Raw genomic sequence first — 20,765 nt, forward strand, 5'->3', positions numbered from 1 at the left:
TGCCCAGCAACAGCCCCAAAACATCACTGCTCTAGAGGAGATCTGCATGGAGGAATAGGCCAAAATACCAGCAACAGTGTGTGAAAACCTTGTGAAGACTTAAGTATTGAGATAAACTTTGTTATTGACCAAATACTTATTTTCCACCATAATTTGCAAATAAATTAATTAAAAATCCTACAATGTGATTTTCTGGATTTCTTTTCTCATTTTGTCTGTCATAGTTGAAGTGTACCTATAATGAAAATTACAGGCCGCACTCATCTTTTTAAGTGGGAGAACTGGCACAATTGGTGGCTGACTAAATATTTTTTTGCCCCACTGTATAGTAGCCTAACCTTACAAGTTTACACAAACATATTGGACTTGGAATGTCAAAATGCCTAAATTCTTACCCAATTTGTAGACAAAAGAGACCCTTCTATTTACTTATATTATGTGATGTATAGTCTACTAAATTAATACTACTGTAAACAGTGCTACTGACATAGGCCTCCTTGTTCTTTTGAGCTGTACTTCTATATTTTAGTCTCAGGGCGGCGCTGTCAAGCCTAGATGGGATACGGTTTATGTCAGATTCGCACAGAATATATTTTTTACGTAGTCGGTTCGAATTTATGCAGCAGGTTAGGATAATTAACGTAGCAGGTTAGGATAATTCAATTATTATTTGGAAAACTGTTGAGTTAGCTCAAATCCGCACAAAACAAATCTACTTTAGACGTCAATTTGACAACTGTATTCAATCCAGCCGTAACCTCATATAAAACGCAAATGGCTCTATCTGTGAGCAAATCATAGACACTGTGCATCACCATAAACGTTCCCCCTGTCATTTTAAAGATGGTGGAAGGTAGTTCTACAACTGTCATGTCGGGCGGTAGAAAGCCCCGTTCTGTGGCAAACCCTCTGGAATCCGCGATCACCACACCCAGTGAACGAATCTTGAGAGAATGCCACAATTTATATATCGACAGCGAAAACGGTAAATAGCAAGCTATTTCTACACACATAGCCTATATGATCAATATAACGTGCATATTCGCCATGCCTGCTGTTCAACAAAGTAGCAATTAATTTAAAAGTTAATGCCTGTGTTTACACGTGCTCGAATATTCTACTCTGATCATCAAGCGTTGTCTGTCTGTCACTATCCACTAATATTTCAAACACCCCAAACAAACAGGGTCTTTAACAGTGGCAAACTTCTTTGTATTGTTGGTTTAACCAGGTCTTTAACCAAGTGTTTGGGTGTGTATTTGGCATTTAAAAAGAAATACAATATTGGTCTTGTCATATTTGAAATAAGAAATATAGCCTACAGTTTGTCAAGTGGTGGAAAACGTACTCATTTGTCATACTTGAGTAAAAGATACCTCAATAGAAAATGACTCGAGTAAAAGTGAAAGTCACCCAGTAAAACACTACTTGAGTAAAGTCTAAGTATTTGGTTTTAAATACACTTAAGTGTCAAACGTAAATGGAATTGCTAAAATGTACTTAAGTATCAAAAGTAAAAGCATAAACCATTTCAAATTCCTTATATTAAGCAAACCAGACGGCATCATTTTCATTGTATTTATTTATTGGCAAATAGCCAGGGGCACAATCCAACACGCAGACATAATTTACAAATTAAGCGTTTGTGTTTATTGAATCCGCCAGATTAAAGGCAGTAGGGATGACCGTTAAGTGTGTTAATTGGACCATTTTCCTGTCAAAATGTAACGAGTACTGTTGGTTGTCAAGGAAAATGTATAGAGTTAAAAGTACATTATTTTCTTTAGGAATATAGTGAAGTAATAGTTGGCAAAAATATAAATAGTAAAGTACAGATACCCTTAAAAACAATGTAAGTAGTACTTTGAAGTATTTTTACTTAAATACTTTACACCACTGCAGTTTGTTGGCCAGATCATGCTCTCAGGGCCTAGGGCCTACTCTATGTTCATGGCCTATTCCCTGAGCTAGATAACATCATATGTTCAATTTGGGGAAATGAAGGCATAGATACATTTTTCAACCATTTAAAAAATTAAAACATCTTTAAAATGTGGCATAAGTAAATGTTGTGATATCTGGATAAAGATGGAAAAAGGGGTCTTAGAAAAACATTGTTGGAAAAGGACCCATAATAAGTAAGCATTTCACTGTTAGTCTACACCTGTTGTCAGAGAAGCATGTGGCAAATCAAATTTGATTAGATTTGATAGCACGGCTTGCCTGACCCATACTGAAACGGTAGTGTCCGAAAGAAAGGAAAGCCGTCTGACCTGTGTATGTTTGTGTGTGTTCAGGGCTGGTGAAGATAGCAAGCCGACTGGGTCTCCGGCTCCTTCCTCCACGGAAGAAGATCATTGTGATGATAATGGGGAACCACTCTGCTGGAAAAAGCTCGTTTATTAATTGGTAATATAGCTCCCTAGTATCACTGCTAAGGATCGGCATAGGCTAGGCCACAAATCAAGAGCCGAGTCGAGTGTAGGAAGGAAGGAAAGAGGGCAAGAGAAAGGAAGAGGCAAATATGTTTGTTAAAATGTGGCTGACGAATGTCCACACAGGGACATGGATTGGAGGTGCCTCAAGATACAGCATGAGCCTAGACGTTGTGGTCTAACAATCCAGTGATTTATTTACCCGAGACCCTTTCCTAATGGAAAGAAAGGAATCTAGCAATTTAGTGATGTGAAATATCTAAGAATGTAGATGTATGAGTCTGTTTTAATGAATATGACATGTAAAGATTTATGTTTTTGTTTTGCATTTGCTTTGTGTAACGTTTTCATTATCACACTGTATCCTAAAGGATATCATGAATCTCATAGTCACACATACATTTGAAATTAATAATAACTGTCAAGTTTGATTCTGTGATTTAAATATATATATATATTTTAAATCCCTAGTGGTGGAATTTGTCAATGTGCAGTGCATTTCACACAATTGTTGACTCAATTTCACTTGCTGCCATTTCAGGTATGTGGAAGAACATATACAGAAAACAGGCGTTGCCATAGAAACGCAGGGATTTACGTTTATAACAAGTGGTCGCAAAAGAGAATCGCTGACGGTAAGTTCGTAGCACCACGCCACCGCTGCCGTGAATGTCTCTCAAAGCTCTTTTAACCATGTCGTAAACAACTTGCTTCGTATTCAGCCAGTGGCGATTGAATACCATAACAGTAAGCCTTGTGGTATGCTAATAATTGCTTACCAATGGTTTACTGTCGCTGGCGCCATGAATCTCATTCATTGCAGCCATAACTATGATCACTGGAGCCTGTTGTTGGTCACCGCTGGTACATATTCAGGAAATCTTTACAGCGTTTTACACTCATTTGGGATTTAGGCATATAGCTGGATCTACACGTTGATGTACAGTGCCCTCCGTAAGTATTGAGACAGTGACACACTTGTTGTTGTTTTGACTCTGTACTGCAGCACTTTCAAGTATAAATGATATAATGACTATGAGGTTAAAGACTGTCAGCTTTAATTTGAGAGTATTTTCATCCATACCGGGTGAACCGTTTTATAAATGACATTACAGCACTTTTTGTACATAGTCCCCCTGTTTTAGGGGACCAAAAGTATTAGTACAAATGAACCTATACGGTATATATTAAAGTAGTCAAATGTTTAGTATTTGGTCTCATTCCTAGCATGTAATGATAACACCAAGCTTGAAACTCTACACACTTGTTGGATATATTGGCTGTTTGTTTTGGTTGTGTTTCAGACTATTTTGTGCCCAATAGAAATGAATGGTAAATAATGTATTGTGTTTTGGATTCCCTTTTCTATTGTAAATAAGAATAGAATATGTTTCTTAACACTTCTACATCGATGTGGATGCTACCATGATTACGGATAGTCCTGAATTAATCGTGAATAATGACATGTCAAAGTTAAGAAATGCTAACCACTCACCATAACAATAACAGGGGAGGTTAGCATTTTTGGGTGTATGATATTTGTGTGTCTTAACTTTCTCATTATCGTTATTCACAATTAATTCAGGACTTATATTCTATTATATTCTTATTTACAATAAAGGTGACTTGAAAATTACACTACATTATTTACCATTTGTATTTATTGACTTTTGTATTTGTATTAATTAGGGATCCCCATTAGCTGTTGCCAAGGCAGCAGCTACTCTTTCTGGGGTCCAAACACATTAAGGCACTTACATTTACATATAAAACAAAATATAAAACAGCACATCATATAACATTATTACATCACTACATATCTACAATACAAAATGTATAATACCACCCTACTACAATGTATGTGCGTGTGCTAGCGCTTGTGTGCGTATACAATGTTTCTGTACTTTGTGTGTGTCTCTTCACAGTCCCCGCTGTTCCATAAGGTGTATTTTTATCAATTCGTTTCTATTGGGCACAAAATAATCTAAAACACAACCAAAACAAACAGCAAATTCATCCAACAAGCTTATAGGTTAACAAGCTTGATGTATTCATTGTGTGCTAGGAATATGGGACCAAATACTAAACTTTTGACTACTTTAATACACATAAGTGAATTTGTCCCAATACCTTTGGTCCCCTAAAATGGGGTTGACTATGTATTAAAAGTGATGTAATTTCCCCCCCGATATGGATGATGCTTCACTATCCCAATAATTATGGAGAGCACTGTATTCACGTATAAATGAATGTAAGTCGTTTTGGATAAAAGCTTCTGCTGAATTACATATGATATATTACATTGGGACGTGGTTGCATCTTGATATATTACTCTACTTTTGAGGTCTGAAAAAAAATCGAACAAACTTTCATTTTATGACTTGAATAATGTCACTGCAGTGAAATTGCGCTCGTGTGATTTAGGTTAGTTTTAAAAACCAAGCGTGCAGGTACCATGTAACACGCAGATAATGCTTCACGCATTCAATCTAGTTTTGACATCATTTTAACTCTGTGTAGTTTTACAATGAGAGGCCACTTTTCTTGCTTGCTTAAGCGATGCATGTATGCCTGTGTAAATGTAATGGTAGTACAGTGGTGATGGCTCACTCTGCATGCTGCTCCATCCCCAGAGTGCCTGGGCTGCATGCAGAGAGAGAGAGAGAGAGAGAGCAGAGAGAGCGATTGGCATATTTGCAGTATCATCAGGCTAGGCAACAAGCTTCTCTCTTTCTTTCTCTCTCTCCCTCCCCTACCTTGGTGAAGGAGACGAAGATGAATAATGTAATTATAGAGAAGGACTGTAAGGATTATCTGCTTTATATACAGGAAGGGCTTAAAGCCATGCGCGAGCTGCAGCAAAGCCCCTGGCATTGAGACCAAGAATATCGCCTCGCCTGGCTACTCCAGGAGGAAGACATCTTTCTGACCAGCTGGGCTCCCGACAAGTCTATACGTAGCTAGACATTTTCTGTCTCTTCCTACCACCTCTCTCACTATCTGCTTTTAATCTTCCACAGGGAAATGCCACGCTCCATCTCTACCCCCATTTCCGACCACTCCTGGAGTTTAAAGGTAGGGTTTCCCCTGTCGTTGGAAATCCTTTCCAGTGTGCCTGGTTTACGAGTCCGTTTTGTGGCACAATTTTATGTTTATCTCTTGCGTGAGTAATTACGGCGTAAAATGGATTGCCGTCTAACTTCCACAGCTTTATATTCTGCCTATTTCACAGTTGTTGTTTTTTATGCTGTCTTCCTATTTTGAACTCATTGTCGTTTTCACAGCGGCAGGAGAGTCTGCACACCTGTAACTTAATGGCACGTATGTGTTTTTCTGTCCATTATTCTTATGGTAGAGGCACATTTTGGTGCACCGAAAAGTGTTTAGTCTGGAGCAGATTTTGCTACTTAAGTTTTCATCTATTCTGTTCAGGGAGGACTAAAGCACACACATGTTAGTAAATACAGAAGAACATACATTTCACGCTAAACTGTTTTAATTGAATTAATGCAAACTTTTCGCTGGTGTATAGGCTTAAAAGGGCAGTGCAGTCAAAAACATGATTTTCCTGTGTTTTATATATGTTTTCACACTGAGGATGGAATGATTCTATGAAATTGTGAAAATAATGATAATGAACTTTTAATATAAGAGCTGTTTGAAAATAATTTTTTAACAGACCAATAACAAACAACAGATAGTTTTCAGGTGACACGTCCCTCCCATTTGGCTCCTCCAATTAGGCCCCTCTCTCAGAGCACTCCCAGATAGTCCTAGCACAATTGTTGCTTGAGAAATGCCATTTTTTGCTAAGAAGTCATTTTAAAATAATATTTTACACTTTTAATTGAAAACAATCACAGTAATTGTTACCCAGAAATGATTTGAAATTGAGATAAAAATGGCTGCATTGGACCTTTTTTTCTTAAAGTTGTAAATCTGATCCAAGTGACTTTGTCCACGGTATCAGAACATTGCATCAAATCTACTTGGAATGCATTGATTTCTTACTGAAGTCTTGGTTCAAACATACTGCTGCTTGGTTCCCTCCACAAGGTGTGTCTGTCTGATAGGAGCTAGAGCTTATAGGTGGTGTGTCTTGATGACTAACGCTCAATTCTGAGTCATCATAGTCTGGTTGCGTCTCCGATGTCTATAATAGTGCACACTACTTTTGACGAGAGCCCCGTTCCCTATATAGCGAACGACTTTTGACCAGAGCCCTATGGGGCCCTGGTCAGAAGTAGTGCACTATATAGGGTGCCATTTGGGACGTCAGTGTGGTTTAACACTTCATCTGTGCTGCACACTCTGTGAGGTTGCTTCTCACTGTCATTTATATCTCGGGGAGGTGGAGATGAGACTGGGATTACATAGGACCATCAGACAAAGTCGTGCTGTCATCTTAGGAAACGTGCCTGTTGAGTAGCTGCAGTAGGTTGGAGCTCCAATTTGATGGCTACAAGGTAGCTGGCAACATGAATGTAGATACGGTCTTGGTGGGTGTGTCCAAGGTGTCTAAGCCCAGGGGAGGGCCTGTGCAGTGCGGATTCAGTGTGTCTCCACATTGACAGCGAGACGTGTACACTGAGAGAGGGGGGTGGGGTTCACCGGGTGCAGAGTGCACACTGCACTGTATGGAGCTGTGAGTCACACGCCCCGTCTACGGCAGTGCGGTGGAGTCAGAAGGACAGGAGGAGGAGCAGCTGAGAAATGTCACAGCCGTGAGAGATGGATTAGCCAAGGCACCAGCAGCAGCCACTGCCACTGACTGAGGAGCCACAGGCCGCCCGCTGAGGCGCTGGAGAATCATGATGGATCTGTTCTGGATACAGCTAGCTATTTATGTCCACATCACCACCGACACCAACGCCGTACTCCAACGACATGTTGAGATGTTATTAAGCGGTGGAGGATGACTCATCGAAATCTGTCCTCCGTGTGATTATTGCCATTTGTTTGCTGGTTTACACTGTCTTTCAAGTCTAATTGCTCTATTTGCTTGATACTCTTGTCAGCACAAGAGTGTGTGCTCTTGCTCTTGAGAAACAGGTGTTTAATCAAGTAATATGTTTAGTGTCATTTCCACAGTCTTGGAACAACAGTCTTTAATCAAAGTCTTGTCAAGAGGTTACATGTTTAGATCTCAAATTTGATGTACAGCATCAAAATGGCATGTCAAGTTATCCGTTTTGACAGCCGTCAGTTTGTTCCAACTCTGGTCGGGTATACTATACTACAGTGCTTGAGTTTGCCTGGATTGGGTTTAACACAGGCGGCTCTGGAGCCATATGTATCAAAACTAGATCAGCGCCCCCTGTCCCTACCATTGTATTAATTGTGACCTAAAAGGCAAAACTGATCCTAAATCGGCACTTCTACTTCGAGACACTTGATATAAACACCCCCCTGCCCTGTGCTGCCCCGCAGGGTCACGTTGTCTTGCAGCCTTTGACCTTATCCTGGTGCACCGGATATGCCGGGGGGGGCTCTTGCAATGAAGGAATCTATCCCATACTGGGGCAGCATGTCTGTATCTAATCTATTTGATTTGGCTATTTTTAGATGTTCTTCTTGCATAATGACAATGGTAAAAGCACAAGTTGTCTTCTGTCTGTCAACCCCTATAGGGACAGGCACAGGAGTCTGCGCTGCACCCTTAATGGCTTAGAACCGAACCCAACTGGAGCGCAGTAATGGGTGCTGGACCTCATTAACTGTGTTTGACATGCCCCTCTGTTGTGCCGTGAAAGGGACCTTGTCCTTGAGTCTTGGTTGTGTTGTGATTGGAGACGGGGCCGTGTGGGTGGAAATCTATGGAGACGTCTCATCTCGTCTCGAGCCGCTAGGGAGATTGACGCATTAGGGGAGCGAGCAGCCGCGTTGATATAGGAGAATGTTGGGAATGCTAATGTGCACCAACAGCAAGAGCAGCACAAGGCTGTGATTTGTACTGGCTGGTAACACCTGCCTCTCGCAATGATAAAGCCCCAGTGTCATCCCAAGTGGGGGAGGAAGGTGGGTATGTGTCTCTCAACAGTCATCCTGTTCTGATTCTGAGAGGGAAGGGGTTGGGGGAGGGGGAGGGTCAGTCATAGCTGCAGTGCATGGTGTGTTTGTGTGTGTGTCATGTAACCCCCACTGTGCGTTGCTTCACAGTCGTTCTTCACTGGCTAGCTTTATGTCTCACTCCCCTCTGTAAAGCTGCCAGTTGAAGAGCTGTTGTGGGTAACTATGACTACAGACCTCTACAGAAGGGGATGGTAAAGGCATAATTCAGACCTTACGAGTCAAATTGAGGGTTGATCTGAGGCCGTGTTTTGTTTTTGTCTGAGTAGAGGGTTTTTAGTGAAGTAGCCTACTGCACTGTACTACTTGCTCTGGATCCAATCAAAATGTTATTGAAATTGTTTACAAATGTTTCATCATAATTGTCTGCAGGCGTATGCAAAATCTTAGAGAAATGTAGAATAGACCGTCCTTGCATTCTTGCAGACTAGCGCTGCGGGCATCGTCCTCAGCTTTCCAAGTATTGACCGCACTGAAGTTTATGGGCAACAAATAAAACAGATTTTGGTGCCGACAGCCTTCAACGGGACTCCACTTCTTATTTATCACCCACAAGTTCTCCAGAAGGGCCATACTTTAGTCCAGCCTCCTTTACAGCGCCTTCAGAAAGTATTCATACCCTTTGACCTTTTCCACATTTTATTATGTTACATCCTGAATTGAAAATGAATTACATTTAGATGATTTTTTTGTCACTGGTCTACACAAATAATGTCACTGGTCTACACACAATACCACATCATGTCAAAGTGGAATCATGTTTTACATTTTTTCTAAACAACTTAATTACAAATGAAAAGCTGAAATGTCTTGAGTCAATAAGTGTTCAACCCCATTGTTATTGGCAAGCCTAAATAAGTTAGGAGTAAAAATGTGCTTAACAAGTCACATAATAAGTTGCATGGACTCACTCTGTGTGCAATAATAGTGTTTAACATGATTTTTGAATGACTACCTCTTCTCTCTACCCTACACATACAATTATCTGTAAGGTCCATCAGTCAAGTAGTGAATTTCAAACACAGATTCAACCGCAAAGACCAGAGAGGTTTTCCAATGCCTCGCAAAGAAGAGCACCCATTGGTAGATGGGTAAAAAATGAAAAGCAGACATTGGATATCCATTTGAGCATGGTGAAGTTAATAATTAAAATGAGTGTCTCAATACACCCAGTCACTATAAAGATACAGGTGTCCTTCCTAACTCAGTTGCCGGAGAGGAAGGAAACCGTTAAGGGCTTTTCACCATACCAACGGTGACATTAAAACAGTTGAGAGTTTAATGGCTGTGATAGAAAACTGAGAATGGATCAACAGCATTGTAGTTATGCCACAATATTAGCCTAATTGTCTGAGTGAAAAGAAAGAAGCCTGTGCAGAATTTTAAAAAAGACTCTAGAACATGCATCCTGTTTGCAACAAGGCACTAAAGTAATACTGCAAAGCAATTCACTTTTAGTCTAGAATACGAAGTGTTATGTTTGGGGCAAATCCAATACAAACCATTATTGAGTACCACTCTACATATTTTCAAGCAAAGTGGTGGCTGCATCATATTATGGGTATGCTTGTAATCATTAAGGACTGGGGAGTTTTTCAGGATTAAAAAGAAACGGAAAGGAGCTAAACACAGGCAAAATATTAGAGGAAAACCTGGTTGTCTGCTTTCCACCAGACACGAGGAGATGAATTCACCTCTCAGCAGGACAATAACCTGAAACATAAGGCCAAATCTACACTGGAGTTGCTTTCCAAGAAGACGGTGAATGTTCCTGTGGCCGAGTTACATTTTTGACTTAAATCTACTTGGAAAATCTATGGCAAGACCTGAAAATGGTTGTCCAGCAATGATCAACAACCATTTTGACAGAGCTTGAAGAATTTTTAAAAGAATAATGGACAAATGTTGCACAATCCACGTGTGGAAAGCTCTTAGAGACTTACCCAGAAGGACTCAGCTGTAATCGCTGCCAAAGATGCTTCTACAAAGTATTGACACAGTGAATAATTATGTAAATGAGATATTTCTGTATTTAATTTGCAAACATAAAAAAAATTTAACAAATGTTTTCAGTTTGTCATTATGGGGTATTGTGTGTAGATGGCTGAGGGAAAAAAATATATTTAATCAATTTTGAATTCAGGCTGTAACCCAACAAAATGTGGAATATGTCAAAGGGTATGAATACGGTAGGAATACTTTCTGAAGGCACTGTATGCACACAGACAGTCCCAATTCACTCCTTACCTCTTCCTCTTGGCCCATTCAATGTTTGCAGATATGGAAGGCAGAAGCAATATGGTGGAAGCTCCACCATTACACTGCTTACACCTATCCAGACCTTACAGATCTGATCAAGTTAAAGGGTTCGGGCCAAGGTGGGAGGGACCGGGAGCAAATTGGGTCCGGCTGACTTTGTCGGTGTGTGTTGTAGGTGTTACGGACTATCTGTCGGCTGAGATCTCCACCTCCAAGCAGAAGAAGTTTAGTCTGGTGACGTTCGTGGACACACCGGGCCTGGTGGATGGGGACATGGTCTATCCCTTTGATGTCAACCGCGCGATCACCTCGTTTGGTATGACTCATTCCCTTCGCTGGTGTGGCTTGATATGCAGCTAACGCACACATTCTCACCCACGCACACACCCTGATCCCGTCACATAGGCAGGACTGCATCACCTTGTGTAATCATTCTGGTATGTTGGTGCGTGGGGGAGGATGGGATAGCACAAAGAGGATCTTTTGTAATCACTCTGATGCCTAGTCACTTTACCCTGCCTTCATGTACATATCGACCTCATATCTCCTACCCCTGCACATTGATCTGGTACTGCTACTCCCTGTATATAGCTACATTTTTGTGTATTTTATTCCTCTTGTGTCGCTATTTCTAAACTGCAATGTTGGGAAGGGCTCGTAAGCAAGCATTTCACAGTAAAGTCTACACACCAGTTGTATTCGGGGGCATGTGACAAATATTCTTTTGGGCGGATTTGATTGTATCTTTTTATAAACGCATTCTACTTGGGGGTCCCTCTTTCCAGGGGAGCAGGCGGACTTGGTCTTTGTGTTCTTCGACCCTATGGGCCAGGCGCTGTGCAAGCGCACGCTCAACATTGTGGAGAAGCTGAGCGATAAGGTTGCGGACAAGCTGCGCTTCTACCTCAGCAAGGCAGATGAAGCCGGGAGGGAGACGGACAGACAGGTCAGTTACTCTTTGACGATGTACTTTCCATTTAACCTCCATCTAGATCCCTCTGCTGTCCATGCAGTGACTGGATCGATGTCTGTGGAGAACAATGTGTGTTGGTTTATGCTTGTTGGTTCAGAATGGATTAGATTTTGAAGCACGTTATGGAAGTTGCTGTATGGTATAACAATTTCATTTAACTTGGCAATTTTAATTACATCTACTATTTTTATCACATAATAATTAAGCAATAAGGCCCGAGGAGGTGTGGTATATGGCCAATATACAACGGCTAAGGGCTGTGTCCAGGCACTCTGCCTATGTCACAGTTTTATTTTATTTTTTTATTTCACCTTTATTTAACCAGGTAGGCTAGTTGAGAACAAGTTCTCATTTGCAACTGCGACCTGGCCAAGATAAAGCATAGCAGTGTGAACAGACAACAGAGTTACACATGGAGTAAACAATTAGCAAGTCAATAACACAGTAGAAAAAAATGGGCAGTCTATATACAATACTATATACAGTCCTTAGCCATGATAGCCATGATATATTGGCCATATATTGGCCATATTCACAAATCCCTGAGGTGCCTTATTGCTATTATAAACTGGTTACCAATGTAATTAAAGCAGTAAAAATAAATGTTTTGTCATACCCGTAGCATACAATCTGATACAGTGCATTCAAAAAGTGTTCAGACCCCTCCCCCCTTTCCACATTTTGTTACGTTACAGGCTTATTCTTAAATGGATTACATTCTTTTAAAATCCTCATCAATCGACACACAATACCCCACAATGAGGATTTAAAAATAAAAAAGATACATAAGTATTCAGACCGTTTGCTATGAGACTCTAAATTTGAGCTCAGGTGCATCCGGTTTCCATTGATCATTCTTGAGATGTTTCTACAACTTGATTGGAGTCCACCTGTGGTAAATTCAATTGATTGGACAGGATTTGGAAAGGCACAAACTTGACTATATAAGGTCCCACAGTTGACAGTGCATGTCAGAGCAAAAACCAAGCCATGATGTCCAAGGAACGTAGAGCCCCGAGACAAGATTGTGTCGAGGCACAGATCTGGGGAAGGGTACCAAAACATTTCTGCAGCATTGAAGGTCCCCAAGAATACAGTGGCCTCCATCATTCTTAAATGGAGAACGTTTTGAACTACCAAAACTCTTTCTAGAGCTGGCTGCCCGGCCAAGCTGAGTAATTGGGGGAGAAGGGCCTTAGTCGGGAGGTGACCAAGAGCATGATGGTCACTCTGACAAAGCTCCAGAGTTCCTCTTTGGAGAACCTTCCAGAAGGACAACCATCTCTGCAACACTCCACCAATTGGCAAGACGGAAGCCACTCCTCAATAAAAGACACATGACAGCCCGTTTGGAGTTTGCTAAAAGGCACCTGAAGGACTCTGAGAAACAAGATTTTCTGGTCTGATGAAACCAATATTGAACTCTTTGAATGCCAAGTGTCACGTCTGGAGGAAACCTGGCACCATCCCTACGGTGAAGCATGGTGGTCACAGCTTCATGCTGTGGAGATGTTTTTCAGCGGGAGGGACTGGGAGACTAGTCAGGATCGAGGGAAAGAGAGATCCTTAATGAAAACCTGCTCCAGAGCACTCAGGACCTCAGACTGGGGTGAAGGTTCACCTTCCAACAGAACAATGACCCTAAGCACACAGCCAAGACAACGCAGGAGTGGCTTCAGGAGAAGTCTCTGAATGTTTTTGAGTGGCCCAGGCTGTGCTCGAACTTGAACCGGATCAAACATTTTCTGGAGAGACCTGAAAACAGCTGTGCAGCAACACTCCCCATCCAACCTGACAGCGCTTGACAAGATTTGCTGAGAAGAATGGGACAAACTCCCCAAATACAGGTGTGCCAAGCTTGTAGCGTCATACCCAAGAAGACTTGAGACTGTAATCGCTGCCAAAGGTGCTTCAACAAAGTGCTGAGTAAAGGAAGTCTGATATTTCAGTTTTTGCCTTGTCATCATGGGGTGTGTAGATTGATGAGGGGGGGAAAAACGATTTAATCAATTTTAGAATAAGGCTGCAACGTACCAAAATGTGTAAAAAGTCAAGGGGTCTGAATACTTTCCGAATGCACTGTATTCCACGGCTGTCAGCCAAGCAGCATTCAGGGCTCAAACCAACCAGCTTATAATATGTGTTATAGCACATGTTACTTTCCAAACTTAGAATATTGCATACATGAAATCTCTCTAGAATACCTTTTGTTTTGGCCGTACTGCTGCTCCAGTTTCAACTGTTCTGCCTGCGGCTATGGAATCCTACCCTGTTCACCGGACGTGCTACCTGTCCCAGACCTGCTGTTTTCAACTCTCTAGAGACAGCAGGAGCGGTAGAGATACTCTTAATGATTGACTATGAAAAGCCAACTGACATTTACTCCTGAGGTGCTGACTTGCTGCACCCTCGACAACTACTGTGATTATTATTATTTGACCATGCTGGTCATTTATGAACATTCGAACGTCTTGGCCATGTTCTGTTATAATCTCCACCCGGCACAGCCAGAAGAGGACAGGCCGCTCCTCATAGCCTGGTTCCTCTCTAGGTTTCTTCCCAGGTTTTGGCCTTTCTAGGGAGTTTTTCCTAGCCACCGTGCTTCTACGCCTGCATTGCTTGCTGTTTGGGGTTTTAGGCTGGGTTTCTGTACAGCACTATGAGATATCAGCTGGTGAAAGAAGGGCTATATAAATAAATGTGATTTGATTTGAGTTTTCATTTTGTTGTTTTCCCATGAACAGCGTGTCATGATGCAGATAGTTCAGGAACTGTGTCGCCGACCGGGGCTGAACAAGTGTGGCTTTGAGATGCCCACCATATACATCCCTAACCCCCAGAAGGTAAGACACCACGGACTAAGGCTAGACAAGTCTGTCTCAGAGACTTCGTTCGATATAGAGACCTCGTTCAATATAAAACTCTGCACAAAGTCACAAATGTAGGTTGAAAAGTATTCTCAAAGCATTTCCTGATATTTCAATGTGTATGTACAATGAGAACAAAATGTCTTGGTGTTTTTTCACAGGATATTTAGGCCCTTACCGCCCTCTGCCCCGTTTAGCTTGCCTCACAGTTAATTTGACAAAGTCAATCAAGTAGTGGTAAAGCTGAAGATTTCCTTTTTAGCTACTACTTTACCAGGTTTTTTTTTTTTTTTATACATTTCTACTGAACTGATAATTAATAGGGCAAGTAGGATATATATGAGGCTTTTATGTGCAAAATAATTATATTTTGAAACCATGTGGATGGGATGAGAATAAATAAAAAAGTTTTATTAAAATAGTAAACCCATGACACTGTCCTCTGGAGGGAGGCTATGGAAGTTGTTTCAGAGCATTTCCGTCAAGTGTAGCCTACTCCCTGTAATCGATCTTCAGCTGTTGAACGTAGTTTGGTTAGGTCTGGATTTAAGGCACTCTTGCTGTGGAAGGTAAATCCTCCTGATCAGGAGATCTGATGACTGTGGATCGCTGAGAACAGGATGAATCACTTGTGTTATGACAGCTGGGAGAGTTACATTCCGTCTCAGTGGGACTAGGGGTTATAAACCACCAGGCCTGATCAGCCACCTTTAGCAGCTTCAGACCTGAGTAATCGCTCCCTCATCCGGTAATCAATGGCCGTCAGGCTGTGCGATGGATGGTCGGTGGATTTTTGCATTTGTCCTGCACCAATGAATTACTGCTTAGAGAGGGAGGCCAAACTTTCCAGTCTTTTCTTCTCAAAACTCCAAAACACATACAGTAAATAAACATCAGAAGTGATCAAAATGCATTGTGTACTTTATGGAGGAGGATGTTGTGTGACCAAGAGGTTGGCTGCTTATTCCTCTGTCCTGTTGTCCAGCCGAGCCGGTGTGTGAACCAGATCGACGGAGTGTGTCAGACGATAGAGAAGACCATCAACCAGGCCGTCCAGAAGACACTGGACCAGCTGGAGAAGGACTGTGACCTCATCTCCTCCACAATCGACAGCAAATTGTCCCAGGACAGGTAAGAGAAGGAAACAGTAGGTATCCTAGCGGTTTGAGAGGTGGACCAGTAACCGAAAGGTTGCTCGTTCAAGTCCCGGGCCGGGTGACGGAAAAGTAGGGCTTGAACTGGTCACTGGAGAGCTGCTGGTGTCATTCTACCCTTGTAACCTTGAGCAAGGCACTGAACCCCAAAAATAGGGGACCAGGCTATTCCTCTCAAAGCTCCATTAACCCCTGGGCCTCTGTCTGTGTTCCTGCAGGGCGGACGTGAGTTTCAACAGCAGTGTCCGTCTGCACTCCTTCCTGTGTGGGGCACTGGGCATCCTACTCCCGTGCCTTTTCCTCCTCAGCTTCGTCGTCAACACCCTGACTCCAGAGGAGCTGCAGGAGCTGCTGGGAGATGGGCTGGCCAAAGCCCTTGGGCTCTCCATGGTAGGTAACCTCTGACTCCTAACCCCTGACTCGAACATTCAGACTCTGAATTTCAAATCGCCCCCTAGCCCCTCTTCCCTAGGCACTCCTGTAGATGCATTACGACGCAGCTCTAATGAGCATGACCAACCAAGACTCAGAATAAGAATAATATCCCGTTTGCCTCAAAATACTGTTCTAAATACTGCTGTTGTTATGCTCGTCTCAACAGGGTGTAGTTGTCTTTCTGTGGACCTGGATACCAGAGGATTTCCAGATATTGTTTGTGATCATATTTGGTGTACTCTGCTACTTTTTCTTTTGTCTTGCCAAGTACTTTGCCCGGTAAGCAGAATCACTGTTTCTCTCTTTTACTCACGCACAAAAAACACACACTAATCCATTTCTTACTCCAGTCCCCCCCCATGGAAAACATTTCCCACTTTGATTGACAGCCGTTGTCATGTGATTGTGTCCTCAGCCAAGGGAATAGGACTCTTACGAAGAAGGAGAAGAGAAGCCTCACAGAGTACAGCGATTACGTCCAGGATGTCGTCAAAGCCAAGAAGGTGCGATTTCATTGCAATAATTCTCATTCGGCAATTCGGTCGAAGAAGTTGTGTATATCAAGTGTGTCGATTTAGATATATTTCTGAGGCATGAAATGCGCTACTGGGTACATATCATCTGTATTCCATTCTCAACTTATTTCAACAGGGAAAACTATACGAGGAGTATCTCGCGCAGTGTGCTGCTGAATATGACTTCTGATAAGGGGCGGGCGGATCCATCGGAAATCTACATGCCGGACTTTCTCGTCGATTAATTGTTTTGTAGGACGTCTTCGTAAGTCTTTTCCTAATCACACTGATCAAGGGCTCACATGCCTAGGATTGCACAATTTTGGAAGCTTTCTGGTACATTTATATGCCACTGGGCGGAGGGAGAAGTATTTCTTTCTGTAATAAAACTCATTCTGATTGGCTGGGCCTGGCTCCACAGTGGGTGGGCCTATGCCCTCCCAGGCCCACCCATGGCTGCACCCCTGCCCAGTCCTGTGAATTCTGTCGATTATGGCCTAATTTATTTATTTCTATTGACTTATAACTGAGTCAAATCTTTGAAATTGTTGCATTTTGCTTTCATATTTCTGTTCAGTGTAGAACTCAATTTGTGAGATACAGTATATAACTGTGAGAGAAATATAAAGTGCCTTTTCTATTTGGAAAACTGTGATTTAAGAAGTATCTCAATCTGAAATTTTTGGTGACTTTTTCAGGACGTGTATGTATTTACATCTGAAAGCATGTATGGGACTGTTTACTTGTTTATAGGCTACCTTTCTTAAATGACTCTCTAAGCTAAAAAGCAAACAATTTGCTGGCAAGGTGTTTCTTGATGTCTTTTTGAAACATCTTAGATTCTAACGTTTGAACGTGCTTGGGGGATCCTTTGACATTTTGTAATGAATATGTTGTATTACAAACTACAGTATCAATAGAAGTGTCTGTATTCTGGACAAGAAATCAAAAATCTCCATAATGCTGATTAACATTAACGAGTGTCCCGACAGCGATTATTTTATTTTTTTCTATGGGAATGCAAAGGTAGAGATGATCATGACGTGAGAACACTGTGTGTGTGGCAGGGAATGCTATTTTATGGCAATATATGGAGACACACCAACTCTATTTTAAAAGACCAGACTTTTTTTAGCAAGACTGCTTCCACATGGTTAGCAAATTAAATAGAACAGTCAGTTCGGTCAGTGCTTTCTCCTGCCTCCTATTTCCTTTCATGAGAAAGATTCCCAATACAGAATGTAGAATGGTTCACACAGCACAGTATAGTCGTAGTGAAAGGTGTGAGAAGTATTTTTAAGCAATAAGGCCTGAGGTGTGACACATTGCCAATATACCAGGGCTAAGGGCTGTTCTTAAGCACGACGCAACTTGGAGTGCCTGGACACAGCCCTTAGCCGTGGTATATTGGCCCTATATCACAAACCCCCAGGTGCCTTATTGCTATTATAAACTAGTTACGAATGTAATTAGAGCAGCACAAATAAAGGTTTTGTCATACCCGTGGTATACAGACTGATATACCACGGCTGTCAGCCAATCAGCATTCAGGGCTCGGCCCACCCAGTTTATAATCCTGCTTGTGAAGTGAAGCCCTGACTAAGCACTGATGTGTATTTCACCTTCTGAATGTCTCCTTGTTTGGTAGTACTTGGTTATAATACTCAATTATATGCATTAGTATGCCGTTTGTCTTACTGCTAGTCTTTGGATCAGTGAAACGTAAAATAACTTACCATTTAATGCCTTCAATGAATACAGTATATAGAATATATATATATTTATTGGCCTCATAAGGTGCCTGTTTTGGGGTCATTTATACTTGTACAATGCGGAATACCTCCACTGTGTGCTGTTTGCAATAATGTTTCAAACTGTAAACACAAAGTTTGGGTATGTCTTCGATGTAGCTTTAGGGAATAATCACAACTGAAGTTCTTGTGAAATGGTGCTGTTTCTACATGTATTAGGGTTCTTGTGTACTGGTGTTTCCGATGTTATTTATTTTTCAATATAATATACTTAAATTATGTAAATGTATCCTGTTTTTTGCTTGTATAACTTCTAGAATGTCTTTCTTCAACCGTCTGATAAGCCTAGTTTACGTGTTGCATTTCCTCAAAGTAGGAGGTCTCTTATACATTAAGCTATACTCTGTAACAACAATGTAATATAAGGTAATTAAATGTTTTCTGATTAATCCTGTGTATTGTTCTGTGTATTTTCTACCACGATCACAAACCAGGGATCAGTTTGAGAACTAGAACGTTGCATTTAAAACTGGTCCAGTGTCTGTATAGGTTCACACACTGCTTTGTGTAAAGCCTTATTTGCATATTTCCCAGTGTGCCTTGCCTTTTGGGTGAAGTGTAGTTACTACCCATAACTGTATCCATTTTCAGTCTTGTAGCCTTCAAGTGAGATCCTAAAGAAATTTAGAACAATACAAGTATTTCGTAAGGCATAGTTTTTTCCTAAAAGAGTGACGGGAAACATCTGACCAGCAATATGGCAGTGTGATTTTAAAAATAAAAATATCCACTGTTTTAATCAAAACTCTGTGGTGCAGTGGTAAATTGTCTTTAGTAGCCTGTAACCAAGTTCGCATCATGCTTCCCTTTTTGCCTTCAAGTTACCTATTTTTCAAAAATGTATATCGATGGCATTATTTGGGATGCTTAATTAAGCGATAAGGCACAAGGGGGTGTGGTGTTTGGCCAATATACCACGACTAAGGGAAGTTCTTAGGCACAGCCCTTAGCCGTGGCGTATTGTCCATATACTACAAACTCCCCAGGTGCCTTATTGCTATTATAAACTGGTTAGCAATGTAATTAGAGCAGTAAAAATGTTGTCATATCTGTGGTATACGGTCTGATATACCACGGCTGTTAGCCAGTCAGCATTCAGGGCTTGAACTACCCAGTTTAAGACTAAAAAAAAAAAAAATGAACAACAGTGCTGAATGTGTTTCGCATAAAACAATTTTCAAAATAGTTTGCCTTCAACTGGATCTGACCTTATACCGTCACATCCCTGAATTTCCATAGTTCCCTACACTACCTTTTTGTACAAAATCCTAACTAGATTTAAGTACGTTGTCCAATAGCAGCTTGGACTCTTAAGCGCCTGAACCAATCAGTGCAAAACATGGTTTGAAGAAGCACGTGATCAAATGAAGCGTCGGACGTCATTGACGTACTTCTGATACACGCTTCTTCGACGTAATGCCTCGATCACACCGACAGCGCCCTTGCATTTTGGTACACCAGAAGTACATTCATTTCCAATGAGACATTGCATTTGGCTTGCTGCTGTGCGTTCTGTGTGGCGCGTACGTTTGATTTATCGAAGTATGAGTCCAATTGTATGCAAAGACAGAAATGGTAGCAGAAGGTAAAATGTTTAACTTTTGTTACACATATCCAGATGATGCTGCGTACCTTTTTGTGCAACGACACTGTCGGTGTGATCAAGGCGTTAGCAATTTTGACGCATGCCTCTGAGCTCTGGTATCAACCATAACATCACAAGTTTACAGGCCACATCAGCCCTGCAGGTCACTTTATGCTGGCTTGCAAAGTGATGTGTAATTCCTATTGGAATCCAGCCCGAGTTGAGATATTCTAAATGTTGCCTTACACACAACCTGCATTTAGAATGAATGACTGGGTTGATTAGACTAAAAGGTAACCCACAAGACTTAACAGGAACAACCATTTCAGTAACGGTTGCAAAAGTCCAATTAACCGATTGGATTCGTTTAGAAAAACATAAGTAGCATAAAATTAATGAAGCAAATGTACATAAAAAATAAATAAAAAATGTACTTACCTGCAATAGAGCATGCTGGGAAATATAATGATGGTCGTGGTTTTGGATTAACACCACAGAGTGAACGAAACACCTGAATCAACACTGGAAGTGTTACACTGAAAAATCAGCACTAGGTGTCTCTGGCCAATTTGCTGTGTAAAAAGATCCTCTTTTGTAATTCTTGTAAAGGGATTTGTGTCATTGTCTTTAATGCCAATACATACTGATAGCAGAACAGGAAA

General features: G+C 41.4%; 1 protein-coding gene across 1 annotated transcript; it reads left to right on the top strand.

Moving 5' to 3' along the window:
* The first annotated feature begins 810 nt into the window (after positions 1-810).
* On the top strand, positions 811-18,912 carry si:dkey-98f17.5 (uncharacterized protein LOC569123 homolog). Its single transcript, XM_035735444.2, has 12 exons — positions 811-985; positions 2,298-2,409; positions 2,977-3,070; positions 5,456-5,510; positions 10,939-11,079; positions 11,549-11,709; positions 14,481-14,579; positions 15,589-15,734; positions 15,976-16,147; positions 16,359-16,471; positions 16,608-16,695; positions 16,844-18,912. The coding sequence occupies exons 1-12, from the start codon at positions 844-846 to the stop codon at positions 16,895-16,897; spliced, it is 1,377 nt and encodes a 458-aa protein (XP_035591337.1). The 5' UTR covers positions 811-843; the 3' UTR covers positions 16,898-18,912.
* Positions 18,913-20,765: the final 1,853 nt, after the last annotated feature.

This window comes from Oncorhynchus keta, chromosome 25 (assembly GCF_023373465.1).
Source record: "Oncorhynchus keta strain PuntledgeMale-10-30-2019 chromosome 25, Oket_V2, whole genome shotgun sequence".
Taxonomy (NCBI): domain Eukaryota; kingdom Metazoa; phylum Chordata; class Actinopteri; order Salmoniformes; family Salmonidae; genus Oncorhynchus; species Oncorhynchus keta.

What these genes read in the sequence shown, in the direction of transcription:
- si:dkey-98f17.5 (XM_035735444.2), top strand. Translation starts at nt 844, where the DNA reads ATGGTGGAAGGTAGTTCTACAACTGTCATGTCGGGCGGTAGAAAGCCC. An exon ending in AAAAGCTCGTTTATTAATTG is followed by an intron (nt 2,410 to 2,976) that starts GTAATATAGCTC and finishes CTGCCATTTCAG; the next exon opens with GTATGTGGAAGAACATATAC. An exon ending in GGAGGGAGACGGACAGACAG is followed by an intron (nt 11,710 to 14,480) that starts GTCAGTTACTCT and finishes TCCCATGAACAG; the next exon opens with CGTGTCATGATGCAGATAGT.